Raw genomic sequence first — 22,526 nt, 5'->3', positions numbered from 1 at the left:
GACACCAGTTGAACCATTCACAAGAGCCTCCTTTCATATAAAACCTGCTTCCTCACTGCCTAAGCAATGGCAGGCAGAATCAGTAAAATACATGCTCTGTCAATGGACCCATATTACATGCAGTTCCAACAAGATGGGTCAATTTCACTCATGACATTCCTGGCTTTCATTACCAAGAACAGGCTCCCATTCATGGGGACTTTGACTTTTATAATGAAATCATGGTTTACTCTGGACATGTCAGCTCAACGCCAGTTATAGGGAGATCATGCCTCTTATTACCTCTCTGGATACATCAACTCAAGGCCACTTATAGGGAGATCATGCCTCTTATTACCTCTCTGGACACGTCAGCTCAAGGCCACCTATAAGGAGATCATGCCTTTTATTACCTCTCTGGACACATCAGCTCAAGGCCACCTATAAGGAGATCATACCTCTTATTATTTCTCTGGACACGTCAGCTCAAGGCCACCTATAAAGAGATCATGCCTCTTATTACCTCTCTGGACACGTCAGCTCAAGGGCACCTATGAGAAGATCATGCCTCTTATTACCTCTCTGGACACATCAGCTCAAGGGCACCTATAAGAAGATCATGCCTCTTATTACCTCTCAAAAAGGAATAGGACAATATATCAGGACAAATATTTTCATCCAGGATACAGTGTGTTATTCATCCAGAATACAGTTGGCTATTCATTCTGGATACAGTAGGTTATTCATCTTGGATACAGTGGGTTATTCATCCAGGATACAGTGGGTTATTCATCCTGGATACAGTGGGTTATTCATCCAGGATACAGTAGGTTATTCATCCTGGATACAGTGGGTTATTCATCTCGGATACAGTAGGTTATTCATCCTGGATACAGTGGGTTATTCATCCTGGATACAGTGGATTATTCATCCTGGATACAGTGGGTTATTCATCCTGCATATTGAGAGTTAACCCCAGATCAGGTGAACTTACTATACATTTCAGCTCATGCATACCTGCCATAACATGCCATGTCACATGAAAAACACAATTATGGACTTCCAAAGGCCCTGACTTGGTCGTATTTAAAAAAAACATGATTTTCCAGAATATTAGCTGAATTTTTTTCTTCAACCAAATAAAATCTTGACCACCGTGATATAATTCAGTATGTATGAACAGTAAACCAGGGCTGGACAAAGTCAAGTGTTGATGGGGGAGTCCAAAATTTCAAAAGGGGCCCTGACTTTCCTCAAAAGGGGACAGAATCAAAGTGTATGTTAATATTTACTCAAAGTGTGCATAATACCCAATAAAACATGCTCAAGAATAAAATAATGAATAACTCAGTACCATATAAGATGCGCTCTGATACTCCAACAGGGAAGTTTTTACAGCAGTACCATCTAGTCACCTAAAGAATTGCATTACATTCAAACCACCGATTGAATTATTGAGAGTAGCAAAGGCTGCATCAAATTAAGCATATATTTGCCATGCAGTGGAATTTAAAGACAGAAACTTGATGTATGTTTTTATTTAATGTCAGTATGGTTGTGATTATGTAAGCGTTGGCACATATGTGTATCTTTATGGTGTTAATATTTGAGAATGCATATTTTCGGTCACCCTCCTTGGGACCTCAAACCACACTTTTTCAGTATCAGAAACCCCCACCATTGTCTGGGAATATGTCATGTATAAGATTAGAGCAGTTGCCACAAGCATAGCGTTTGATGAAAACTGTTCTCTAACTGACATTATCCAGGCCATGGAATGGAGTTCTGGGTCCACCTTTTCCAGTTTTTATCACAAAGATCTTTCAGCTGATATAGGGCTCAACTCAGTCTGGTGGGATCTACAGCCATGATGGAACATGTTTCCTTCCCAGGTTGTTTGACAGCTTCATAAGGATGTGGTTTGCATGAGGGAAAAGTTTTCTCTTTCAAACCCACTCCCTAAAAGCAGGACCGTGACATATATATTCTGTTCACGAGTTCGGTTATTTAGAAGCTGCCTCACATACCTTAGTGGACTGGATAGGATCTCTCCAGGGTAAAGGGATGTATCACCATCCACCTCTTACCTATTATTTGAAGGTATTATGATCAGGTTGCATTATTTGAAGAAGAAACCAATTTTGTTCTGGTAAAATATGTTTCTTAAGTAATTCTTACTTTATCATAATACATTTATACCCTCCCAGTGTCCCCACAGTTACATCGATATAGAGTGTGATTTAGAGAAGAAAAAATAATTATGAGTAGGTTTGTAAGGAGAGAGAGAGAGAATTGGGTTTGTGTAGATGTGGATGTTTAAGACTAAGAGAGTTATGAGTGAATCTGTGTAGGTGTAGAGTGTATAAGGGTAAGAGAGAAAGAGGAAGTTATGGCTTTCTAAAGGTGTATGTGTATGAGGGCTGTTTCATTTAAACATAAATGGTATCCAGGTATGCCAGGATACTTTGATTTCACAGTGTTTGTATAAAGATTATAAGAAATTATAAATTATTATTGAAGAAACATATTTTACTTTTTAAAAATTGGTGTCTGTGATATGTGTTTCTTGATTGTATCACATACAATTTAAAGACAGAAAAGTATTTAAGTGAGTGCATGTTTGCAAATATAAACGAGCAGCACCTGTACCACTGCATAAATCCATTCTGTGATACACTAAATTCCTGGAACAAATGAAAACTGTTTTCCTTTCACTTAAATGTTTACTAAACATGGATCAGAGACACTAAAATATTTTAAAAGACTTTTAATATCATATATTGTCAAAAAAGATAAACCTGGCATGTGACAATAAGTGAGAAGGGTGTTTTTCTTTAAGACCCCAACAGCTGACTTATCTTGTTCTGAGGTCATTTTTCATACATGTACTGCAGTGCTCAGTTTAGTTGATTTGGTATACTTATGACTGAAATGGAAGCACAACTTGGTCTGTGGGGACTAAACAACAAAATTATGAATCTGAACTTTGTTGTGAAGCTATTACACAGCAACATGTAGCTTGAAGCATTGGTTTATGACCTTAAATAGAACGAAGGAGAAATGGGAAATTTTCATCCTTTTTATTATATATCAAGAAACGATAACAGCCCATGTATCAATACAGGTTTTGGGACTGATTTATTGATACATGGGCTGGTTTATTGAACTACAAAAAGACAATTTGATTTTACAGAAAATTCAGCCCTTGTTTATACAACAATATGTAATTTTTAAGGTCTTTTGTCAAAATTTAAATCAATCCTTTTTGTAAATGTTATTAAGTGATGGAATTTTTTTAACAAATCATCTTAAGGAGTTTATGTTGGTTGAAAAATCTTGTTTGAGAGTTTATTGGCACACATAAATTCAGGGTTAAACATTTTTCACTACAAGATAAGATTCAAATACTTTGCATTTATTTTTTCATGCTGTGATAGGAAATGTTTACTTTGTATAACATGCACATATATTGCTCTAGAATTCATTAGAGTTAAAGGTTTGAAAGGAAACAAAATAATAGTTTGCAGTGGTTAGATTTGCAAGGTAGTGGATCTTCTAAAACATATTATGATTGAAGAAGCATATTTTACCTAAAGAATTAGATTCTAGTTTCCAACTATTTCAAGTCTTAACAAAATTTGTTGATATTTATATTGTTGGGACCAAATTGAACTTTTCCAATTACATACAATTCTCATTTGGCACTTCACAAGGTAAAAATGGTCACCAGTATTGAAATTTTTCACTTGATATAATGTTTCTTATGTCCCCCCTGTACTAAATGTGCTCCCAAACATTTACTTTTCACTCCAGGAGCATCACCTGAGGGCCCTTCGCTTTATTCCCAGCATTCTAAAGATACACAGGATTCTGTTCCAGAAATTTCAGCGGAGACTGGGTCGTACAGAAGCTGCATCCTGTACAGTGGAATCTGTCATCAGAGAAGAAAGGGGAAGTGAGTAAAAAAATTGTGTGTATGTGTGTCTCTGTGTATGTGTGTGTGTGTGTGTGTGTGTGTGTGTGTGTGTGTGTGTGTGTGTGTGATTTAAATTGAAAACCAAGTGCCATAAATTGATCAGATGAGCACCAATATTAGTTCAAGTTTTGGTGAATTTTTGATTACCAGTCAAATTACAGCTTATGCTTTCTTCCAGGCTAAAAGTTCACAATTTGCAGGATTTTCACAATTGCAAATTTACAATTGCAGGATTTTCATGCCAAATTTATATGGTCATAAAACCAGTGCTCTAAAAGCTTTCTCTGTACTCTGTATGTTTACCATACACTATTTTGGTTGAAAATGGCTAGATCATGTCAAAGTGACCCAGATGACCAACACTTATTCCTAGCACAGTCAAGAAATGACAGTTAAAGAGGTCAAGCAATATGCTCCATTAAGCATTGAAGGAATGCATGTAAATAATGAGCTTTTCAATACAGCTTTTGACTGAGTATGGTATAAAGGACACATTCAAAAACCTGAAAGGTACTGGTATCATGGGATGCTCTCTAAAATGGTCCTTTAGCATTCTCAAAAGCTGAAGATGAACAAGTGATACTTCTGGGTGTGTTTCAGAGTGGAGGTGTATTAAAGCTGGTGTACCCCAAGGATCTGTATTAGGTCCCTTTCTATTCATGATATACATAATGAAATTGTATATGATATACACTACAATACAAGTTCATAGGCTTCATCATCTAAAATGTTTTTTTTGTGTCCAAAAACACTTTTGTTTAAAAATGTGTAAAAACAAGTATACATTGCAGTGATGACTTTAAAACTGAATTAGTTTATAAATATGTGAATATAAATATGCATACCAAAATTCAAATTCCATCTTAAGGTTTTATATTTAATTGTGCAAACAAAGTTTTTGTCAACAATGTCATTGTTCAAAAATGTGTATAAAAAAAGTAGAAAAAAATACTATAATGGACTGAAAATCTAATTAACTCATCAAAAAGAGAAGATGAATGTGAATAATTATTAAAATTTCATTTGCTTACATTGTGTGATTTTTACAACCTCTTGCTAACCAACTCCTTTTAACAGACAGACATGACCAATTCCAGACACTCTCTCTGCATGCAGTGGTGGCATAAAAGACGTACAGCAGTTTTGTTTGTAAAGCATACATTACCCTTATGCTTTTTTGTTGTTCTGTAAACCAGTAAATTTCAAATAAAACATAAAAAAGATTTGAAATAATTTGGAAAACTTTTATAATGGTTTGAAAATCTAATCAGGTCACCTGCATATGCACACAGTGTAGTTTTTCAAACTTGAGTGGCTTTTGCTTAATTGTGCTATAAAAATTTTATTTAAAAAAGTCCCCCCAATTTTTTTTCTTCAAAAGAATTGAAAGATTGCTATAATGGCATAAAAATCTAATTGAGTTATGTACATGTGCATAAAATATGTCCATCAAGCCTAATTTGTCTACCTCAACTGGACTTTACTTTATTGTCCTAACAGGGCTTTTCTGAATAAAAGTCAGAGTCAAAGTAAAAAAAAATAGTTCAAAGATGTGTAACAAAATATGAACAAACATTGCTATAAAATAGATCAAAATTAACAAGGAAAAATTATATGAATAAATATGGAGAAAAAAAATTTATAGTGCAGAAGATTTATAGAAATAATATGATAGTATGATAGTGTTATTTGTATTAAGTATTAATTCTGCCAAGTATTATTAAACATTATCCTGTAAAATCCAGGGATAGCACTTTCCATTTTGTTTGTTTTATATTTGTAATTCTCTATAATTAATCCTATTTACCTTGATTTTTTTAAAAAGGAATCTGGAATGACTGTGTAGATAGATGAGAATTAATTACTGGGTCGTCATGCCAGTGTGTCTGCTACACACAAGTACATATAACACTGACTCATTGGCATCACTTTATGGTGATGTATGCTTAGCCATGATGGAATATGGACTGGTTTGTGCAGGCAAGGTGATAGGTGCTGTTTACCCGCAGACCTGGGTTCAAATCTCTGCAGAGTACCAAAAGAAGATACATATATATATATATATATATATATATATATATATATATATATATATATTGTATATTATGGCAGATATTAAGTTTTATTGAAGAAAAAATTTAATTAATAGTGAAAGTGAAGAGTCTCTTGGTTAAATAATAGCATTTAGTCAAAGTATATAAAGCAGGGTGATGAACAATGAGGAATAGGTGAAAGATGAGGGCAAACTTTGTACCAGAACATTTAAGTTTTTGAATTTATTTATTTTTGGCATCTAGTATTATATATATTACTGGAATCATGGAACCTGCTGTGAATATGCATATTGATAAATAGTAGAACATCACAAAATAATGAACCTTTGTGAAATGCATCTTAATGAGTATTTCAATCTTATCACTAAACACACTTTATTGACTTGAGTACCATTTTGTTTATTACTCAAGTACGTCATGCCAGAACCATCGAATGGATGATTGTTTAGCTCATGACCATATAGGTCTTTTGCATCCTGTATGCGTACTGTTTTACATGGGATCATGAAATTTGCTGAGGAAATACACCCTCACAACAAAAATAGGTGACTGTGACTATTTCCAGCTTCACTGGCTGTGATGATGTGTTTTTTCTGTCCATGCTAGAATCATTAAAGTAGATGATTGAGACATTTCTATTAATACAACATTGATATATAAAAGAGTTCACTGTAACCTGCATTTCATCTTTTACTGCGGTAGGTCAATGCTCTGCATTCAGCTCATATCTCCTAGATTTTTTGCCATGAGTAGATTGTCCTGTCAAGAATCATGAAACTTAGTGAGGGAATACATCTAGATGAACACTCCAATTGCCGCAACACTAAATAAGTTACTTGTTTTTCTCTGTCCTTTCTGACCATTTCACTTGGAAGTAGAATATGTTCATTCAATGGTAACCTTGAAATTATTAAATTGACTGTATACACTATACACAGTGGTCTCCCTCATGAACAGCCCCACCCCCAACCAGCGGGTACCCAATCTTTACGGCCACAATCCCTTGGCACCAGTGAGTTTGTGTTCAAAAGCAACCCTCAAGAAAGGCCACCTGCTAACACGACCAGCAGAAACCATATTAGTGCACAAATGCAAAATTTACCCCTCACAAGCGGCCACATTTTATTATTAATTTGTCCAGAACCAATATTTAATTATGGTGAGGTAAGTAATCCGATTATCCTTCCCGATGTATGTTTGCGTATGTCAGGTTTTCGTTACTGAAAGAAGTGCTGGCTAAAGTACATGTGCCACTACGGTTATTACTGTATCATGAACACCAACATTTGCAGGAAATGGGGTCAGCAGTGTTTTGATAGAGCTTTGGGCTTCACACAGTGGATATTTTTTTAATTGACAATTACAACCAGACATTTTTAATTGTAAAGATGAAGACATGGTCAGATAAAAATGGGTTCAGCAGTGTTTTAATAGAGCTTTGGGCTTCACAAAGTGGATTTTTTATTATTTTTTATTTACGATTACGACTGACATAACTATCAAGATCATAACATCGTCAAGTAGGCTAAAAGTAGATCTTGTGGATTAACACACACACACACACACACATACACACACACAGAAGCAATTAACATTAAACAAAACATGGTACCAGACAAAGACGGAAAGTTCATGTGAGAGGTCAAATATCACTTCCTTTATAATAAGGCATTTCGTTTACAAATGTTTCATCTGCAAAATTAAATTGCATTGTTGTACAATTAACTACATATGAAAAAATCATTACAAAACTTTAACATGTTATCACGTAAATGAAGAAATAATACTTTAGAAGAAAAATAAAAGTTATTTGACTTGATGAAAATGGGGAGAGTTCACATGCCGAAAAATGTGTGTTGGGAAGACTGAAATAAACAAGTGCATAAAAAGTAAGGAAAACATTTTAGAGCAGTAGGAAAATGGAGCAAATGGAAAAAGAATTATTTTAAATACAAAACAGCATATATACCAAGGCTCAAATAACATTTTTGAATGGTTTTGTAATGCGCATGCCAACAATACCCCACTCACATTTCACTCCTAAGAATATGAACTGTTAATTTATGTTACCTTGATATAAATCTGTTTTTAAGACAAGAACATTTTAATAATTAATGCTACTTTTAAATGAAGATATTAACTGCTTTAAGTTATATGTAGCTTTCCTACTATATACGCATCTCACAAATATAGACCCCCTCTGGTAAGGCCACTTTCCCAGTGAAGAAGAGGTGGCCATATATGAGGGGGACCACTGTACTGTGATAGATTACCCTCAACAGTTTCAATATGTATTATACAGATGAATGAGTATTGGATTTAAATCAATGGACTGAATGCATTTTATGTGTGGCTGTAGTTTCAGTGGCTAATTAAGATAATTACTGTTGCATGAACTATGCTTCTGATAGTGATTACGCTGGCTGTCACTTCAGTGTTACTCTACATCTGTCATTTTCACTCTGTAAAGTATGGCTTCTGGCTGTCACTCCAGTGTTACTGTAAATCTGTTATCTTCACTCTGTAAAGTATGGCTTCTGGCTGTCACTCCAGTGTTACTGTAAATCCGTTATTTTCACTCTGTAAAGTATGGCTTTTGGCTGTCAATCCAATGTTACTCTAAATCTATTATTTTCACTCTGTAAAGTATGGCTTCTGGCTGTCACTCCAGTGTTACTGTAAATCTGTTCTTTTCACTCTGTAAAGTATGGCATCTGGCTGTCAATCCAGTGTTACTGTAAATCTATTATTTTCACTCTGTAAAGTATGGCTTCTGGCTGTCACTCCAGTGTTACTGTAAATCTGTTATTTTCACTCTGTAAAGTATGGCTTCTGGCTGTCACTCCAATGTAACTCTAAATCTGTTATTTTCACTCTGTAAAGTATGGCTTCTGGCTGTCACTCCAGTGTTACTGTAAATCTGTTATTTTCACTCTGTAAAGTATGGCTTCTGGCTGTCACTTCAGTGTTACTCTAAATCTGTTATTTTCACTCTGTAAAGTGTGGCTTCTGGCTGTCACTTCAGTGTTACTCTAAATCTGTTATTTTCACTCTGTAAAGTATGGCTTCTGGCTGTCAATCCAGTGTTACTGTAAATCTATTATTTTCACTCTGTAAAGTATGGCTTCTGGCTGTCACTTCAGTGTTACTCTAAATCTGTTATTTTCACTCTGTAAAGTGTGGCTTCTGGCTGTCACTTCAGTGTTACTCTAAATCTGTTATTTTCACTCTGTAAAGTATGGCTTCTGGCTGTCACTCCAGTGTTACTGTAAATCTGCTATTTTCACTCTGTAAAGTATGGCTTCTGGCTGTCAATCCAATGTTACTCTAAATCTGTTATTTTCACTCTGTAAAGTATGGCTTCTGGCTGTCAATCCAGTGTTACTATACATCTATTATTTTCACTCTGTAAAGTGTGGCTTCTGGCTGTCACTTCATTGTTACTCTAAATCTGTTATTTTCACTCTGTAAAGTATGGCTTCTGGCTACCACTCCAGTGTTACTATACATCTATTATTTTCACTCTGTAAAGTATGGCTTCTGGCTGTCACTTCAGTGTTTCTCTAAATCTATTTTTTTCACTCTGTAAAGTATGGCTTCTGGCTGTCAATTCAATGTTACTCTAAATCTGTTATTTTCACTCTGTAAAGTATGGCTTCTGGCTGTCACTCCAGTGTTACTGTAAATCCATTATTTTCACTCTGTAAAGTATGGCTTTTGGCTGTCAATCCAATGTTACTCTAAATCTATTATTTTCACTCTGTAAAGTGTGGCTTCTGGCTGTCACTCCAGTGTTACTGTAAATCTGTTATTTTCACTCTGTAAAGTATGGGTTCTGGTTGTCACTCCAGTGTTACTGTAAATCTGTTATTTTCACTCTGTAAAGTATGGCATCTGGCTGTCAATCCAGTGTTACTGTAAATCTATTATTTTCACTCTGTAAAGTATGGCTTCTGGCTGTCAATCCAATGTTACTGTAAATCTATTATTTTCACTCTGTAATGTATGGCTTCTGACTGTCACTCCAGTGTTGCTGTAAATCTGTTATTTTCACTCTGTAAAGTATGGCTTCTGGCTGTCACTTCAATGTAACTCTAAATCTGTTATTTTCACTCTGTAAAGTATGGCGTCTGGCTGTCACTTCAGTGTTACTCTAAATCTGTTATTTTCACTCTGTAAAGTATGGCTTCTGGCTGTTGCTCCAGTGATACTCTAAATCTGTTATTTTCACTCTGTAAAGTATGGCTTCTGGCTGTAACTTCAGTGTTACTCTAAATCTATTATTTTCACTCTGTGAAGTATGGCTTCTGGCTGTCACTTCAATATTACTCTAAATCTATTATTTTCACTCTGTAAAGTATGGCTTCTGGCTGTCACTCCAATGTTACTCTTAATCTATTATTTTCTCTCTGTAAAGTATGGCTTCTGGCTGTCACTTCGGTGTTACTCTAAATCTATTATTTTCACTCTGTAAAGTATGGCTTCTGTTGGTGGACAATCATAATAGCTGTAGCAGATTTAAGAAAAGTGATTTTATAAACAGAAAAATATTGATCCTACATTTTTATCAGCTCATTATGTTACCTTTACTTGGCCATCATATAAGAGAATGCTCTTTTTCTCCATCAGTACATACAACTTGTTAAATAAGTTTTCCATACATTTTATTCACAAGAGTGTTACAAACTAAGAAATATGATGATATGTGAGTTTCCCTTGGTTGGAATGACAATAAAATCAACTATTGAGAGAGGGTTTTTACCTAAATGTTTTTGTGACATGAATTGCAAAAAATGTATCATTTATTCAGCAAATAATTTTTTTATCTTTGATGCTGAAAACAATATATTTTTACATTTCCAATCTGCAAAAGTTAAAACAATTAAAAATAAGAATCTCACCTAGTCCCCATGCAACTTTAAGCCAAAGAAAAGTGTTAATCAATAGACTCTTCATTAGATAAGCATGTGGGATATAAAAAAAATCTAACTGAGGGTCAGATTTGTGTCCAGATTGAGGCTGGCTACATATATACAGACATACTCTCTTTCTCAGTTACAAAGTGTATTAGCTTTTGTACACAACTTTATAGCAGGTGAAAAGTTGAAATACAGTTTGCATTGTCACAATAATTGCATTAATGTTTTTTCATGAATATTCCTTAGTTCATGTGGCAATTTTAATATATATATATATATATATATATATATATATATATATATATATATATATATATATATATATATATATATATATATATATGTATATTGTTATAACTCTATGGTCATAAACTAAGTAACAGAAATAAGCAAAACCAACAAGTTTTGTTAAACTTAACAGACAATTTAATTACCAGTGTTATAAAATGAAAATTTAAGAGAAACTTGCAGTATTAAGAAATCAAACAAAAGTGAACCTGAAAAGTTCCATTAAAGTCCAAAGAATGAAATGTTCAATATAAATTTCGGGTTCCTGAACATATTGGTCTTACAACAATGCTGACATGTCAAAATGGTCTTGTCTTAAAACTCCTTTGATTAACTCACAATAGGTTCCAGAATAATATTATAGTCCAATGGGCACTTTCTATTTCACTGAATAATCCAAACACGTTTCTCCTCTCTAAATACAACGTAAAGGAACTCGAGAAATAAGAATGAGAAAATTTTCCAGTCCTAGGAACTTATATACAGGCAAAAGGGTAAAACATGCATATAGTCACTACTTGATAGGTGACAAATTGCAAATCTCCAACATTGCAAACCAAAACAACTCACATGATCTAACCAATCCAATGGGAAAGAACTTAATTCTCCTAAGAACCCACCTGATCAATCTGTCCAGTGGGAAATCACCCAAATCTTCTCAATATTTTACTAATAATTTTATTATTAGTAACTGTAAACATGTACATAATGATCTATTTATAGATCCTATGGAATTTTACGTTCTTAATATCTTAAAATAAAACCTATGCAGATACAAAATTTCAACCAAAGACAATCACTACAATTTACAGTCATTAATACAGAAACTATAGATATACATTAGGTATGAATGGTATATCTAGTCCAGGGTAAATTTAAAGATAACTTCTGAAGGTTAAAAAAATTCAAACTTACGCAAATATTTCTTACCATGTTCCTGTTTATATTACTTTCAAAGAAGTTTTACCCAATCTTTATATTGCTTGAGAGAATTTTTGCTTGTTTTCTTTCAGAAGAAGATTTGGCAGCCCTAATACAGGATTATGCAAATGCTTGGGAACTTGTCCGTAACAGTCTAAGCAAGAATAGTATGTATTTGTTTTTTAATACAGGATTATATAAAGGCTTGGGAACTTATCTCCAACAATCTAAGCATGACTGGTATATGTTAATGATTGCCTGTAAAAGTAAGTTTATGCAAATGCTTTGGATCCAGTCTCCAACAATCTAAGCATGACTGGTATTTGATTGCCTGTAAAAGTAGGATTATACAGATGCTTGGAATCTTGTTTCCAATAATCTAAACATGACTGGTTTCTATCAATGATTGCCTGTAAACACAGTATTATACTAATGCTTGGGATCTTGTCTCCAACAATGTAAGCATGACTAGTATTTGATTGCCTGTAACAGTAGGATTATACAAACACTTGGGCTCTTGTCTCCAACAATCTAAGCATGACTGGTATCCATTAATGATTGCCTGTAAAAGTAGGATTATACAAATACTTGGGAACTTGTCCCCAACAATCTAAGCATGACTGTTATCTATTAATGATTACCTGTAAAAATAGGATTATACAAATACTTGGGATCTTGTCCCCAACAATCTAAGCATGACTAGTATCTATTAATGATTGCCTGTAAAAGTAGGATTATAGAAATGCTTAGGAACTTGTCGGGCCAATAATCTAAGCATGACTGGTATCCATTAATGATTGCCTGTAAAAATAGGATTATACAAATGCTTGGGAACTTGTCAGGCTGACAATCTAAGCATGACTGGTATCCATTAATGATTGCCTGTAAAAGTAGGATTATACAAATGCTTGGGAACTTGTCTCCAACAATCTAAGCATGACTGGTATCTATTAATAATTGCCTGTAAAAGTAGGATTATACAAATGCTTGGGAACTTGTCGGGCCAACAATCTAAGCATGACTGGTATCCATTAATGATTGCCTGTAAAAGTAGGATTATACAAATGCTTGGGAACTTGTCCCCAACAATCTAAGCATGACTGTTATCTATTAATGATTACCTGTAAAAATAGGATTATACAAATACTTGGGATCTTGTCCCCAACAATCTAAGCATGACTAGTATCTATTAATGATTGCCTGTAAAAGTAGGATTATAGAAATGCTTAGGAACTTGTCGGGCCAATAATCTAAGCATGACTGGTATCCATTAATGATTGCCTGTAAAAATAGGATTATACAAATGCTTGGGAACTTGTCAGGCTAACAATCTAAGCATGACTGGTATCCATTAATGATTGCCTGTAAAAGTAGGATTATACAAATGCTTGGGAACTTGTCAGGCCAACAGTTTAAGCATGACTGGTATTATTAATGATTGCCTGTAAAAGTAGGATTATGCAAATGCTTGGGATCTTGTCTCCAATAATCTAAGCATGACTGGTATCTATTAATGGTTGCTTGTAAAAGTAGGATTATATGAATGCTTGGGATCTTGTCCCCAACAATCTAAGCATGACTGGTATCTATTAATGATTGCCTGTAAAAGTAGGATTATACAAACACTTGGGATCTTGTCTCCAGTAATCTAAACATGACTGGTTTCTATTAATGATTGCCTGTAAAAGTAGGATTATATGAATGCTTGGGATCTTGTCCCCAATAATCTAAACATGACTGGTTTCTATTAATGATTGCCTGTAAACATAGTATTGTACAAATGCTTTGGATCCTGTCTCCATCAATCTAAGCATGACTGGTATTTTATTGCCTGTAAAAGTAGGATTATAGAAATGCTTGGGAACTTGTCAGGCCAACAGTCTAAGCATGACTGGTATCTATTAATGATTGCCTGTAAAAGTAGGATTATAGAAATGCTTGGGAACTTGTCGGGCCAACAGTCTAAGCATGACTGGTATCCATTAATGATTGCCTGTAAAAGTAGGATTATACAAAGTCTTGGGAACTTGTCTCCAACAGTCTAAACATGACTGTTTTCTATTAATGATTACCTGTAAACGTAGTATTGTACAAAGTCTTGGGATCTTGTCTCCAATAATCTAAGCATGACTGGTATATATTAAAGACTGCCTGTAAAAGTAGGATTATACAAACACTTGGGAACTTGTCCCCAACAATCTAGGTATGTCTAGTATGTGCTTGTTAATGATTGATACAAGACTATACAAAAGCTTGGGAAATTTCCGTAACAGTATAACTGTGACTAGTATGTATTAGCTAATAACTAATACATAAATTTAACAACAGCTTAGGAATGATCTGAACATAGTGATTCATGTTTGAGTTAAATATGACAGCTTGTTTTGATTGATAGTGTTTACTTAGTAACATAAACAAGAGTACTTCTAATGACTCCATGATACCTATCTACTATAATTGTAATTTTATGAATGTATTGGGTTTTTCTTTTAGTATATATTGAATGCACATGAAACAACATGTGCTTTCATCATTTTACTAGTATGCCAGCAACATTCTTTACCCATATAGGATTTGTTCCAGGTCTAAATTTTCTCATGAATCGAGATGTTATTTAGTATATAAGCATCATCTGTAGAAGGCATGAATATAAGTATAGATATGCAATCTATTTATTTGGAAAGAAAAAGATAAAAAGTATGCACATTTTAGAAGCAGCAGCCTTGACCTTCAAGGGACACACTTCCAAATCACTAAGGGTCTTTCTTCTTCGAAACTTAAGTTATTAATCAGAAAAAAATTAACACTTTGAACTACTGACCCCTAAATTAAAAAGTGCTGGGAGAACCCTTAAATGTATACTCAGTATGAGAAAAATTTCTACTAAATAGTATACGATAGAAGATACTTAAGTTTTGTAGCCTCAAAAGTATTAGAAAGTTCAGTATTTAGTACAATAGAGTCATCTGGAATTAATATATAAGGTTTTAAAATTGTATATTGGGTGGGGGTATAAACAACTATTTTTTCTGTAAATTATTTTGCTGTTTTATCTTTTGAAATATGCAGATAAACTCTTTTCGGTGTATTTATCTATCTGAACTTAAGCAGCATATGTTATTCACTATGTCACATCAATATAACATTTAAGTGTTAAATCAACATCAGAGTTCTAAAATGATTTTTGAAGTGGAAGTTTCACAAACAAAGAAAAACAACAATATCTTGATAGCTGCATATATATGCCAGAACTTTACACTATTTATTGTTCATTAATTTCTTAGTACAAAGGCTTAAGGTGATGGGGAAGATAATTACAAGTATATACCTGTATTGTGTATTACAGTGCAAGTTCTGCAGGAATACTGTAGAAAAGGCATTGATAGAACCACACCAGTGTCACAATTGCTGCCAACATCAAGAGGTGCTGGTCTGTGTGCATGGTTTCTGGTGAGGTTCCTTCTCAAGAAACAAAATGACTTCCTAGAGGAGTACTGTAGAGCGCAGAAGAAGAGGTCAGTATGAATGTTTGTACCTATATGCATGGTAGAATCACAGTGACCCACATTTTTGGCAGCGTTGTTGTTTCTATTGATATAAGCATCAGTGGTTCTTTCCCGAACCCTTTTGTGCATTCTATGATGTAAAATAAGCATTGTCTGCTGTTATGCATGTCATAAGAGATGACTGATGCAGAAAGGTAGTCATTGAGGCACAGTGGTTCGAGTTCTAGCCCAAAGGGATGCAGGTTTGAATCCTACCATTTGATTGGCTCAGGTTGGCTACCTTGGCATGTCTTCAGGCAAGACATATTACTCTAGTGGCCTTGGCACTAAATAACCTACTTATGTTGTGGGCATGAAACACCAAAACAAACCAAACATTCTTTTATTTAGCTCCATTTTCTTTTGAATGTTTGCATGCACAATCCAGAAACTATGTGGGTTTATTTTTCTATTGAAGACCACTGCTCACTGCTAGCAAGAGTTATACATGTAGTCACAGTGACCTATTTTTCAGGTAAGAGTTACAGTTAGGTATCATGCTGTAGCATAGCAGGTGAGACATGACATTCTTTGTGATGCTTAGCCATCACAGGTTTTTAACTCTACCAGTCATAGAAGAGAAGAGGTTATGGAATGGTTTTTCATTCATCATTATACCATCCATTAGTACAAGTTTGTTATCATGACTCCTAAACTACTTGGAAGATTATCATAACATTTTATGTACATATTCGTCCCATGGTCTAAAAATGAAAAGAATGCACTTGGACAAACAGTATGGCTACAACAGTAATTATCTTAAAAAATTTTTATCACTACTTTTGAATGGATGGTCCTATCAGCGGGGGTTTTCACTAAAAGATATTTTATGGTGTCTAATTGGTCCTGAAAGAAAATGGTGCTGATCTGACTTCCAGTATGGCTGCCATGGCAGCCATCATGAAAATCTTATTATCACTATTCTTACTGAAAGGAAGGTCATATTGTCTTGGGATTTTCTTTAGCCAGAAGTCTTTATATGATCTTTTATTTTGCCTAAATAAAAATGGCACTGATCTAATGTCTGTTATGGCATCTTGAAAAACTTTTTTATCACTGTACTGCTCCTATATGGATACTCACACCAGTATGGGGTTTTCACTAAAGGACTTCTATGATGTCTTGTTGGTTCTATAGGAATATTATTTTGATCTAACATCCAATATAGCCATCATGACAGCAATCTTGAAATTTTTGTTAATGCTACTCATTCTGATTGGAAAAACATGTTGACATGGGTTTTTGTGAATGAAAATGGTGTTAAACTGATATCTGATTTGGTTGCCACAGTGGACATTTTGAAAATCTTGTTACCACTACTCCTTCTAAATGGATGGTTATATCAATATATGGCTTCCACCAGAAAATGGTGCAGATCTGATGTCTAGTACAGCCACCAAGCCAATCATCTTGAAATTCTTGTTGTTACTACTTATCCTGAATGGATGGTTGTATCAGCATGGGTTTTTACTAAAAGACTTTTGATATTTAGTTGGTCCTGAATGAATAATCATACCAGCATGAGTTTTTCACTGAAAGACATCATATGATGTCTTCTTGGCTATAAATCAAAATGGTGTCAGTCAGACCTCCATGGTGAGGTGGAAGAGTGATCTAAGGTGCTTGCATTTCCAGATCACCAACATCTCATGTCAGTCTGTATGGGTTTAAGCCCCAGGCTCAGACAGCATAAGTCTATGAGAAAGTTTGCCAGTAGCTTCCCTCTTCCTGGGATTTTTCCATGTTCTTCCTCATCAGATATAATTGCTATGCCACCATGTATCATTTCTGAAATATGGTGTTAAACCCAAAACAACAACAGCTGACCTCCAATATGGTGTCACAGTGTCCATCTGGAAAACTGTATTATCACTATCTCTCCATCTGACTGGTCATATTGACATTGTGCTATCACCCGAAGACCTTTTATCATACATGTATCTAGTTGGTCCTAAATGGGAATGGTACATATCTGATATAGTACACATCTGATGTCCAATATGACTGTGATAACAGCCATCTCAGGGATGGTCCTGGCTTTTAGAAAGATGTCGCCAAAAAAATTGCCAACCTCAATATTTTGTCGCCAATTTTCAAAAAGTGTCGCCAAAAAAAAGTAGTGTACATTTTTCCAAGTGTTAATTTAGTCTATTAATGTAACAGGCAATGAAAATTACAAAAGATGGATTAGTTAATACTTTAATTACAACAAGCATTAACAAAATGTTACAAAGTGTTACATGAAGATCCGTCGCGATTTTAGGGCTGCCCACTTGTTGAATGCAGTTTCAAAGTCTAATTTTTCACATCTGTACATGCTGATTCTCATTAAATTCTCGAGAGATGAGATTCACAGCTTATTTCTGATGTCAGTTTTTATGAGGTTCATCTTACTGAATCCACATTCACAGTCCTCAGTGCTGACAGGTGACACCAGTAGTCTCTCAGCAGCACCCCCCTTTTATGGCTAGCTTCACAAAGCTTGTAGTGAATTGCTTCCTAAATCCCAAGAATGATCACTGAATGCTGTATAAATTTTCTCGACAAGAAAAATAGGATCTCCATTCCCACGAATGAAACTTACACGAGTCAACACCTGGCAATATTGGACCATATATATAAGCGTAAATTCACACCCAATTTAGAGATTCTTTCACTCCTGTATTTTGAGAAATAAATAATTATTATTAATTATGCAAAACTGTTTTGTTTCTTGCTATTTCTTGTTGCGGAGTTTAAGTCTCTGCAGCCGTAACATGGGACTGATGGCAAAAGGAAAAGATCAATGAGTAAAATGCTGCACTGGCGACAGATGTAATTGTGATTGAGATTTTTTCCATTTGCTTTGTATTTATACACAGTAGTCGGTACTTCAAAGGTTATCAGTTTTCTATGAAGGTTCAGCAAAACTATTGTATTGGTATATGTATAAAAAAAACAGAAGGATTAGCCATACAATTAATTGTATCTGTTCTATTCGCGTCTTCAGAAGTCGGTCAGTTGTAGGTATAGTGCGGTAGCGTGATTGACTGTATCGCAACATACAGTACTCAGCCCAGATGTCAGCATAAGCAGATTATGATGTAACAATGCACTGTAAAGATGGGGTTGTCAATAAGAACAAAGGATCGTTTGTGTAACAGATTGATTCCAATGCATTGCTTAGTCAAGTTTGTGGCTTCCTTTTGTTCTGGCTTTAAATTTATCCAGTCCAAATCCATGATTGTAAGTACAAATTAAATAACCAAAAAGTATGTCACCAAAAAAATCGCCAGATGGGATATTTTTTTCGCCAATAAGGAAAAAAAATCACAATTTGCGACATTGGCGAAGCCCAGGACAATCCCTGCATCTAGAAATTGTTTTTATTGTTACTAATAACAGAATAGTAACTCGTATCAAGATGGCATTTTCACCAGAAGATAATGTCTTGTTGGTCTTTATTTAAAATGGTACTGATCTGATGATTAATATGGCCACCATTATGACTGTCTTGAAATCTTATTGCTACTTCTCTTAAATAGAAAGTCATTTCGACATTGGAGTTTTCATTAGAAGAGTCCTTATGGTGTCTTATTGGTCCTAAATAAAAATTATGCAAATTTAGGAACATGGCATTGTCACCGGTAGACTTCATATGATATGTAGCTGTAGTTAGTTTTGCCTGTCACCCCTGCCAGGGTATAGGCCGCCCACAAAAGATCACCAGAGGCTTCTGTCCTGTGTCATCCCCTCAAGCTGACTCCAGGTGTGACCCATCTTAGTGATGTCCGACTGAATGTCACGTCGCCAGGTGTTTCTTGGTCGTCCCCTTCTCCGCTCGCCTTGAGGGTTCTATTTCAATGCCTGTCTGGCGGCTTACGTAGGGTGTGTCTTATCCAACCCCGTCTTCTCTTCCTGATCTCGTCTTCTACCAGAAGCTGGGAGGCTGTCTGCCACAGGTTGGTGTTGCTGATGGTGTATGGCCAGCGGATCTGTAGAATTCTTCTTAGGCAGCTGTTGATGAAGGTCTGAACTCTCTTTATGGTCGACTTGGTGGTTCTCTAGGTTTCTGCTCCATACAGTAGGACTGACTTCATGTTAAAGTTGAACATTCTGATCTTGGTAGTTAAGGAAATTTCTTTGGAGCTCCAGATGTTCTTGAGCTGTATGAAAGCTGCTCTCGCCTTTCCGATCCTTGACATCTGCGTCTGTGGCACCCTGCTGGTTGATAATTCTGCCCATTTACGTGAAGGACTCCACCTCTTCCAATGGACTTCCTTGCAGTATGACTGGGTTGTTTCTGGCATAATTGATCTTGAGGATCTTGGTCTTGTCTGTGTGGATGTTGAGGACAACTTGTGCTGATGTGGCTGCCAGTACGTCGGTCTTGTCCTGCATTTGCCGCTGACTATGAGACAAGAGTGCTAGGTCATCGGCAAAGTCCAGGTCCTCAAGTTAACTCCACAATATCCACTGGATCCACTGGATGTCTTCATAATCCAGTCGATGGCGAGAAGGAAAAGAAACAGCGACTGCATACAGCCTTGTCTCACGCCAGTCTGCACTAGGAAGCTGTCTGTGTGCTTTCCTGCATGAATGACTGCAGGACATTCCGTTGTAAGTGTTCTTGATCAGGTTCACCAGTTTGGTTGGGATGCCGTAGTGATGAAGAAGTTTCCAGAGTGTCTCTCGGTCCACGCTGTCGAATGCCTTCTCATAATCGACAAAGCTGATATAGAGTGAAGAATTCCACTCCAAAGATTGCTCGACTATGATGCGAAGAGTATCTGTTTGGTCCGTACATGATCTGTTCTGCCGGAAGCCCGGTTGCTCATCTCATAACTGTGGGTCAACCGCCTCCTTCACCCTCTCCAAGAGGACCCGGTTGAATACTTTCCCTGGTACTGATAAGAGTGTGATTCCTCTGTAGTTGGAGCAATTGCTGAGGTCACCTTTTTGGGGATCTTGACGAGGAATCCCTCCTTCCAGTCAGTCGGTATTTCTTCTTCCTCTCAGATCTTCTCAAAGAGGTGGTATAACTATTCCACTGAAGCATCTAAGTCTGCTCTGAGGGCTTCTGCTGGGATGCCATCAGGTCTAGCTGCCTTGCCGTTCTTCAGCTGGGTGATGGCTTTCCTGATCTCGTCTCTGGTATTGTCACAGCTTATGGGGAGATCTGCGTTGGCTGGGTGGATTTCGGGGGATTTAGTGGGGCTGGCCTGTTCAACAGTTCTTCAAAATGTTCTGCCCATCTATTAATCTGGTGTTCTGTACTTGCTATGGTCTTTCCCTGCTTGTCCTTTACAGGTCTCTCTGTTTTGCTGTACGTGCCGGACAGCTTCTTGGTGATGTCATACAGCTTCATGTTTCCACTTCTGGTCGCTTCTTCGCTGTGATTCCTTCAACATAGTTTCTCTTGTCTATCTTGATGCTTCTTTTCTACAATTACAATCTATCCCTACTGGGCTTTATTGAGACAAGATGGACTCAATATGGACAAAGAAGACTGATAACAGGAGAGATGCTACTATATTCTGGAAATGAGGAAGATAACGTGCCTTATACACAGGGTGTGGGGCTCTTGCTGTCAAAGCAAGCATATAATGCACTGATATGATGGGAACCACATGGCTCAGAACCCTCACGGCAACGTTTAGGACCAAGAAGGACTTAGATAGATATATATATATATATCGAGTATAACTACTGAGGAAGACTAGGGAAATTTTTCTCTTTAAAGAAATTAACCCTATGCAAAATACGAAACTGTTGAGCGCACCATTCATTACCTGTGGCCATCTTTGCTAGCCAATATTCCGACATGTTCACCTATCCAAAACTCTGCTGATAGATCTGACATTCAGTGCTTTGTACTAGCGACATATATTGGATTTAACTAGTTGCTTCCCTTCAAGGATAATACCAACTAACCAATAGCTTGTTACAGTGGTACATTGTACATCGACCAAAAATGGAGGAGACAGTTGACTTCAGATGGATACTTTGTAAGTTTAACATCGAAAGTCTGAAAACGTACTAGAGGGAAGCCATTACACGCGTGTTTGAGGGAAATGATGTACTTGTGCAAACTACGGACTGGCAGTAGAAAACTGCTTATTTATGAGTCGATTCCAGTTGTGTTGATCATAAACAAACGGTGTCTAAATTTTCAACAATTTGGTTTTGACTAAATGCAATACTGCATCTTATAAAATTCACTGACCATTAGCAATGAAATATCTTATTGATCCAGCAACTTGTAGATATGTTAACATTAACATTTCGAAACTTTGGCTAGCTATGATGTTGTGCCTGCCACTGCTGTGATTTTATCCCTTTTCAAGAGAACGCACACAAAAAACCACAGTGTAAAAATGTCTTGCACAGCGATAAAAATGCATGTTTTTATCGATCAGTAACTTTGATTGGAAGATAACATTTTGATTGACTCATTTAAACAGCGCGAAATGTCATGTTGAGGCTAAATTGCGAGAAAAATGTGTTTGTGCTCTCAATGATTAGTTCAGCGGATTTATGCATATTAATGAGAGGCAAGGAAATCTCGGCACAGGCGTCTACTGGTGATAAAAGAGAGAGTGGATTTATCTCCCATGAAATCCGCCATCATAATCATGACCAAATGTTCCCTCACACATCACACGCAGCTGAATTGTTCGCCACGCAGTAGATCAAAATTACCAAATATTCAATCCAACATTAATGGTAAAATCACCGTAATGCTTGCACAATGCAGCGCACATAGCACGCAAATATGCCATTCACCATGGTCTTACTCTTCGTTATTCTCATTATCATTTGTACTGTTGCTGTTGTTTTTAATAATAATGATATTATTGTAATA

The 22,526-nt window shown here is 35.9% G+C and overlaps 1 protein-coding gene across 1 annotated transcript in view; it reads left to right on the top strand.

Annotated features, from left to right (window-relative positions):
* LOC149785920 (E3 ubiquitin-protein ligase rnf213-alpha-like) overlaps positions 1 to 22,526 on the top strand; it is a 427,433-nt gene that overhangs the window by 371,276 nt on the left and 33,631 nt on the right. The window contains exons 81-83 of the mRNA XM_089978087.1: positions 3,793 to 3,934; positions 12,230 to 12,304; positions 15,484 to 15,652. Of these exons, the coding sequence (XP_089834213.1) occupies positions 3,793 to 3,934; positions 12,230 to 12,304; positions 15,484 to 15,652 (386 nt within the window). The remainder of the gene's footprint in view (positions 1 to 3,792; positions 3,935 to 12,229; positions 12,305 to 15,483; positions 15,653 to 22,526) is intronic.

The sequence above is a fragment of the Sinohyriopsis cumingii genome, chromosome 12 (assembly GCF_028554795.1).
Source record: "Sinohyriopsis cumingii isolate HCF-2022 chromosome 12, ASM2855479v2, whole genome shotgun sequence".
Taxonomy (NCBI): domain Eukaryota; kingdom Metazoa; phylum Mollusca; class Bivalvia; order Unionida; family Unionidae; genus Sinohyriopsis; species Sinohyriopsis cumingii.
This window is presented reverse-complemented; position numbering and strand designations above follow the sequence as displayed.